The sequence below is a fragment of the Symphodus melops genome, assembly GCF_947650265.1.
Source record: "Symphodus melops genome assembly, chromosome: 14".
NCBI classification, from domain to species: Eukaryota; Metazoa; Chordata; class Actinopteri; order Labriformes; family Labridae; genus Symphodus; species Symphodus melops.
Window position 1 is genome coordinate 25077829 of NC_136704.1, and position 7834 is coordinate 25085662.

A 7834-nucleotide genomic window follows, 5' to 3' on the forward strand; every position below is an offset into this window, starting at 1 on the left:
TCTCTCTCTCTCTCTCTCTCTCTCTCTCTCTCTCTGCTGGACTTTAAGGAAGACGTTTGTGAACGAGTGCACAACAAAGACTGCACTCAGGACTCTTGATTTGGTAATAGAGGCCTGACTTTGATGCAAATCAAAGGACGTGAGTGGGAGGAGGGAACTGAATATTTATGCAGACTCAGAGATGTCCCAGAGTACTTTGCAGCCTTTTTAACAGAAGATGAAATTGCACTTGAAAGTTGGAGGCAGTTTGCTTGACAGACACTCAAGTACCTTGTACTGTTATGTGCAGACTATTAAAGTAGCTCTGTGGCGGATGACGGTGGCGGACGCTCTTCTAAAGACAGCTAACTAACTAACAGTCGTCAGGTTTTTATATCGTGTTCCAAGAAGTCCTCTCTCTCTCTGCTGCAGGATGCATGAACGACGTGCAGGAACTGTCTCTGAACCGTCCTGGCTCTTGGCTGCGGGGCTGTGAGCAGCGACCATGGCGTCTCCGAACACCAGCGTCCTGACAGCCAACCTCAGCGGAGCGTTGGACGGCCACGACTCCGGGGGAAACATCTACCGGCCCTTCTCTGTTTTCAGCGTCCTGGCGCTGACTTTGCTGGCCATGCTGGTGGTGGCCACCTTCGTGTGGAACTTACTGGTGCTGGTCACCATCCTGAGGGTGAGGACCTTCCACCGGGTGCCCCACAACCTCGTGGCGTCCATGGCGATCTCCGACGTGATGGTGGCCGCCCTGGTCATGCCTCTGAGCCTCGTCCACGAGCTGAACGGGAGGACGTGGAAGCTGGGCCGCGTGCTGTGTCAGGTCTGGATCTCCTTCGACGTGCTGTGCTGCACGGCGAGCATCTGGAACGTGACCGCCATCGCGCTGGACCGCTACTGGTCCATCACCAGACACCTGCAGTACACGCTCAAGACACGCAAGAAGATCTCCAACGTGATGATCGCACTCACGTGGCTGCTGTCCTCCATCATCTCGCTGTCGCCGCTCTTCGGGTGGGGGGAGACGTACTCGGAGGGGATGAAGTGCCAGGTGAGCCAGGAGCCGTCTTACACCATCTTCTCCACCTTCGGAGCCTTTTACCTGCCGCTCTGCGTGGTGCTCTTTGTGTACTGGAAGATATACAAGGCAGCAAAGTTTCGGATAGGATCACGCAAGACCAACACAATAACGCCCATGGCTGAGGTGATTATTCCAAACTCTCATCTTCACCACTTACTGAACCATCACTCATCAATTCCACCAGGCGTGTTAGCTAAAAGGTTTCAGCTTGGAGACGTTGCATCTCTACTCCGACGTCACTCCTGCTTTTAAAGTTGTCCCTCAGACGAGCGCATGAGACACCGCGGGCTGCACTGCAAGCTCAGAGAAACTGTCCGAGCCCCGAGAGGCTGACTGGTCCTCAGACGACAGCCGATTGGTTGGATGTGGGTTCATGCATGAGGAAGAGGAAGGACAGTCCTGTATCACCCCTTTGTATAAAGCTCATGCTAGCATGCTGCTAATGCGCTAATAAGAAGGGAGAGACAAAAAATACAGATACCAATATATCGGCTGATGCCTTTCTTAAATCTGTGTTCGATCTGTGTAGATAGATAAATATAGCGCCCTCTGCTGGTGACAGAGAACTGATATTTGACAGCTGAATAAATCGAGTACTATCGACGCTCGTCTCAGCTCAAAGTTAACGTGCGGACAGCTAAAACTATCACTCGGGTCACATGTGCAGAGTGCTACAAGGCCGAGAAAAGTTTGAAGACGTTCCCGTGGGGGGGGAGAGAAGGGACAATCAGAGAGTCAAATGTGTGGAGAGAGAATAGGAAAGGGACTCACAAGGAAAGGATGGAGTCCAAGTCGGACTGGGATTAGATAAAGAAGGTTAATTACCCAGCACAGGACGGGAGGATGAACAGTCTGATGTGTAGATAATCAGGAGCAGCGATGGGGAGACAGAGGAGAGGCTAAGTGCAGATAGCAGCCACGAGGGGACCCGTTAAACGGAGCCAGTCGATACCCAACTGGCAGGGACAGACGAGCGCTGGCCACACTGTGAAACAGCTCCCCCGTCCTCCGAGCCTTTTAATGCAGCCTGTTCAAGGACACGGAGACGGAGACGGACGCTGCAGCATGAATTAGACATTACACGAGCTAACACTCAGGGGGGGTGTAAACATGCACGGTGGAGTCTGATTACAAAGAGCTGTCATACTTACACACTTACTCGTGTGTGTGTGTGTGTGTGTGTGTGTGTGTGTGTGTGTGTGTGTGTGCTTCCTGCTCTCTGATCACTGCATCTTACTTGTGCAGGCGCCTGATTGGCTCCTGTAGCCTGCTCCACACATACTTAAACGATCCACGCTTCGATGCTTCTTCCCCCTCTGAACTTGCACCTCTTCTTCTTCTTCTTCTTTTTTTTTTTTTCTTGCTGCTCCAGATGTAAGGAGCTCTTGTTGCCTCAGCTGTGTTTGTCTCGCTGACACCTCACTTGACTTGCGTCTGTGCAGGTCGTCTGCAGCTGTCAGAAACCCCGGTAAGGCGTATTCAAGCAGCAGCATCCTGTTTTCTTTCGGGGTTCTCCAGGTAGCAAAATCAAGGATTCATCCTGATTTCTGAGGTCCCTGCACCCTGACCATAAATGACAATAAGACAGGAAATGTTAGAGCCAATCAGAGACGCTGGTACATGCTCAGTTACTCTCCAGCTGAGTGAACATCTTGTCTTTGTTAAACATCTTTGATGTTGGATAACTGAAGAGTCGATATTCATCTATTCTTACAGATCGGCCGACATCAGATTTTCTTTTCTTCCTGACGTCGATGTCACATGTGGACTTATTAAGCCCTGATTGGTCGGATGAGTAACTGTGTTTAATAATCAGGTCCCATGTATGGAGGCTGTCAGGAACATGTCATGGTCATGTGATCATGGCGAGGCTCAGATCCCCTCCTCATCTTTAAACTCCGACGCCCTCTTCTCTCTCTTTTTGTGTTGTTTGTGATGTAAACAGACTTCTGCTTTCTGCACGTTGACATGTTTACAGTGAGTCTGCCAACCTTTGAATTCCTCAACTGACCAATCAGGATTGAGTATTCGACACAAACGTTACGCTGTGACATTATTGATTCTCGATCCTGCAGTAATCGGGGGAAACAGAATCTGATGTTTGAGCATACGGACAAATGATTGCAGCAGTCGAGCTCATCACCAGCAGCTCGTTAATGTGCGTCGGCAGAAGGCTATAAATACCTCCCCCGGCATCTTTAATGGGCCGCAGCACCTTCCTGACTGTGGCGCTCCTCTAATCAGCAGACTCAAAGGTCTAGATCTGCTCTGCCAACATGAGCAAACATTTAATCAGGCAAATTCTCCCCTTGAACACAGCGAAGGCACCCACTCTCCACCTGCCCTCCTGCTGCTAAACACAGTGATGGAGATGTTTCCTCTCATCGCAGAGCAAACAGGACTCATCCTGCAGCGACAAAGAAGGCTTCTTATGAACAATACATTTATCAGACTTGGCAAACGTCAACAAAGAAAAGGAGAAATGTGAGAAGGAGAACACCCACCACCTTCTCTCTCTCTCTCTCTCTCTCTCTCTCTCTCTCATGTGAAGCACGATCTCAAACTTCTGCACGTTTGGACTGAAATCAGCAGCTGTGCTCGAGGACGACCAATCAGCTAAATTAGCTCCATGTTTTATTGCTTTGATGGACCGACTTTAACGTCAAGTTCCATTACGCAGGCATTCAATCTGGTACTGATAGCAATTACATGGAATATGTTTTATTAGTCATTGTGCTTCCCACAGACGTGCTCGATATGTTTGGAATAAAGTGCTTTCATTACTGAGCTCATGGTTTCCCAGAACACGAGACGGGAGAGTCCAGGCAGCGAGCTCTGCAGAGCGATGTGAGCGATGGCATCAACAGCCAAGATAATAAACCTTTTGCTCTCCTCCATCAACAACACGCCCACACAAAGACATAAAGAGCTTCGTGCACACGCGCACGCACGCACACACGCACACACACACACACACACGGCACCAGGAATAGACTGTTTTAGTAAGGGAGGCGCTGATTCATGGACCCTGATGCACAAATAACTCAGAATCACAGAAAACGACCCACAAAATGTAAACCAGGAATATCACCATGAATGTGAAGAATGGATTTCACCTGCTGATGGCACCATGAAGCAGCGCCCGCCGCCCGCCGCCTGCAGGGGCGTTAACGCTGACACGCCCGCAGAGTCGACCTGCTCATGTTGTGGAGAAACGCCGTCTGCAGACGAGCTCTGAGCTGTTTCCTCCACATAAGGATGTCGAGCTCAGACGAGTTTGTCCTGATGCCAAACTTTAAAATGACTTTCACTGTTTAGAACGAAGCCTCCTCAAACAAGGCGGATAAATGGAGCGGGCCTCGGCGACTCACCGGCTCATAGTCTGAATGTTTGAATCGAGGTCACAATTTAAACTTCATCAAAATGCAACAAGCTGCATTGGGGGGGGGGGAGGGGCTGTTTGCACACAGCCCAAAAAGTCAATAATTACAAACACGAGTAACGCCTCTGACGATGCAAATGGCCAATCACAGAGCTGCTCTGAAACAGGAAACGCGTCAGGACCAATCAGATTACAGCTCAATTAAAACCTCTGCTCTTCCTTTGCTGGGAGGAAATGCTCTCCGTATGTTGAATGACAGATGTTTGTATTTGAGGTGAGCCAGTTCAGACTCATGAAGGACTTTCTGCAGTTAAGTGCACCATTTGGTATATAGAGTTAAAGTTTGCTCCTCCTCCTCCTCCTCCTCCTCCTCCTCTGCTTTTACCCTCTGGCCTCTGCTGTAAATGGATTTGCTTGATCCATTTTATCAGATGCCGTTCCTGCTGGTCTGTATCGATTCACTTTAATCCCCTCGGAGGGAGCAGGTTTCTCTGACCGCGTGCAGGATCTGCAACAGAACTCAACCGTGAACCCTCGGACGTATGTCCAGTTTGTTTTTATAAAAGATGCTGAACGAGCTGGACAGCCTCACCTGATGATGTGCACGAAAAAAAAAAGAAAAAAGAGTCAGCCTTCAGCCGTGCCGACTCGAGTGAGGAGACAGTCTGCAGATTAGTGCTGACATTTTGTCTTTCTCTGCAGGACGTTTGGGAAATGTGACACAAAGGGCTTCTGGAAAATGCAGATTAAGACAGCAGTCTGTGTTTGTGTGAGTGTGTTAAATGATGTTCATTCACACGTCTCTCCAGCCGACTGTAATCCATCTTTTGTTGAGCGTACACTTCATCACTTCCTTGTTCTCTGCTCGTCTTTGTTGGAGATGTTTTCTTTTCTTACGCTAACGAGGTTTGTCTGATTGACTCATAAATCGATGCTGTAATTCTGATTTATTCTCTTACCCGCTGCCTCCCAGGTGAAGGAGGAAGCACAGCAGCCGCAGATGGTGTTCACAGTGCGCCACGCCACCGTGACCTTCCAGACAGACGGCGACACGTGGCGCGAGCAGAAGGAGAAAAAGGCGGCGCTGATGGTGGGCATCCTCATCGGCGTTTTCGTACTTTGCTGGATTCCCTTCTTCATCACAGAGCTCATCGTCCCGTTGTGCTCGTGCGACATCCCGCCCATCTGGAAGAGCATCTTCCTGTGGCTCGGCTACTCTAACTCCTTCTTCAACCCGCTTATATACACCGCCTTTAATAAGAACTACAACAACGCCCTGAGGAACCTCTTCTCCCGCCAGCGCTGAGCTCAGCAGAAACACGACACCAGCATGCACGGCTCAGTGTTCCTCCTCTCCATGGCCTCTCTATGACTGTGCTGTTTGTGTTCACCGTGCTAAGCTAACCTCACAGCTGGACTGAGACAGGAGGAATACATTAGCTGGCAGATACAGCGACGTCCACATGTCGGCGTCTTTCAGGATTAATCGGGAGAAAGACGTGCAAACTCACACGACAAAATGTGTTCATCATAAACAAAGATCAAGCTGTGGATTATTTACAACAGAAGCAAAAAATAACTACTGAAGAAACTGAGAAACACAAGAATGTACAAATACAAGCTGAGAAGCAAAAAAACACACAAACAACAAATCTACCACAAAAACACAACACAGAGGTGCTGCGGAGGAAATACTCCGGGTCTCACAGGAACATCTCCAGGCCGGGTCAGAGCCGAGAGGTCGGTACGACTCCTCCTGGAAGTAACAACTGAAATCATGTCAACATAAGGTTTATAACGTAAAGAGATCAATAATCACACAAACTCCCGGGCGTCACATTTGTTCAACGTCTCCTCTGATTTCATCCACCTGTGCATCAGTTTTCCTTCCATATCCGACCTGTGTTAGTGATGACAGCAGGGGAACATCAGCTGACAGGCATGATGTGATGTGTGTACCTGTGTAACAACCGATTTTTTGCAGGAGAAAATAAACCACGGATATGTTACTTTAGGAGCCACAGTGAAAACTGCATGCATGGTTTAAAGTAAGACTCATGGAGCTATACTGGGGGGGGGGGTAATGGGAAGCAGATATCCTTAATGGGCTCAGCACACCAAGTGAGCCTCTTTATCATTTTACACAACGCCTCCGTTTCCTGCACAACGTGTCACTTTCTTCTGCCAGCGTTCGACATTGTGGAGTCAGAAAGCTAATCGTCATTCTATAATGTAAAATATTGTAATGTAAGGAATTAAGCATGATTAAAAAAAAAAAAAAAAAAGTTGCTACATGTGCAGTAAGCCGGCTCCTGTAGAGAGAGAGAGAGAGAGAGAGAGAGAGAGAGAGAGATCACAGGTGGGAGCATCCTGCACGATACTCTGGTCTTTGTCCAGTGAAAACCTCGTGTCGCCAGATCAGTAGATTTTATTTTTCACACGTGTTACAGGAAGTGAGCTGCTGACGCTCGCTGTGGTCAGACACGCTGTGTTGAAGTGCTCCGTCATGTTTTGTAGGCGTCAGTTACATATTGCTCTTTAAAATCGAGTTAAGGCAATAATGCTAACTTTAGCTTACCTTGACTTCGTAGCCTTATGATGCTAATGTGGTAACACGTTTAAACATGTTTCAGTTTTTAAAGGTTCATCATGTTTGCTCTGCATGTACGCGTCATCAGGACAATTAGCAAACAATGTGTCGAAAAAAAATCAAAGTTTAACTGAAACTATTGAAGAGGAGTGCAGCTTCATGATGCTAGCATGACCACAGGGACATGCTAACACCGCGTAGTATGCAACCATGCTAACGTTTAATATGTAGAACTTACAAAACACCATTACACTTGGAGTTATTTGGTTACAAAATGTCCAGTTTTACGCGATGAACGGTGCTACACAGAACGTCAGGTGAGAAACATGATGAGGCATTAATCATCCTCGGGAACATCACAGCTAACGTTCACTGCCATACATTACCAGATAGACGGAAGGGGGTGTGCAGATGAAAACCTGCTGTCAGCTCATGTTGCGTCATTGATACGGTGAGGTTCAGTCATGGTGATCAATCAGATAGTTTAATACAATTTTTATGGAGTCGTGGCCACGATTGTGCCACGTCGCTACCACGGCTAGGAGACAACTGTTGTGTCTCATCGCTATTATTAGCTGTTTTTAGATACGTTGTTTTCACTGGACGTTTACTATGATGTGGTTTAAATAGTGTAAAATTAACTTTGAATGTTTTTCACACAACTTATTATACGCCGAGGCAAAGTCTGCAAGACAATATTAAAGGTCACATATTCCACTCTGATCCTGTATTTGATCATGTCTATAAACCCCTCTATTTCAGCCCTGCTCAGAACAGGCTGTTTCTGTGTCTG

At 47.9% G+C, this 7834-nt stretch overlaps 1 protein-coding gene across 1 annotated transcript; it reads left to right on the forward strand.

Annotated features, from left to right (window-relative positions):
- Positions 1 to 355: 355 nt before the first annotated feature.
- htr5ab (5-hydroxytryptamine (serotonin) receptor 5A-b) lies at positions 356 to 6432 on the forward strand. The gene is made up of 2 exons (XM_079360701.1): positions 356 to 1192; positions 5425 to 6432. Exons 1-2 carry the CDS (start codon positions 485 to 487, stop codon positions 5755 to 5757), a joined length of 1041 nt encoding a protein of 346 aa, XP_079216827.1. The 5' UTR covers positions 356 to 484; the 3' UTR covers positions 5758 to 6432.
- The last annotated feature ends 1402 nt before the right edge of the window (positions 6433 to 7834 follow it).

Bases quoted from the DNA above. Each gene is read 5' to 3' on its own strand.
- htr5ab (XM_079360701.1), top strand. From the start codon at position 485: ATGGCGTCTCCGAACACCAGCGTCCTGACAGCCAACCTCAGCGGAGCG. The intron at 1,193-5,424 runs GTGATTATTCCA...GCTGCCTCCCAG, and splicing joins CAATAACGCCCATGGCTGAG to GTGAAGGAGGAAGCACAGCA.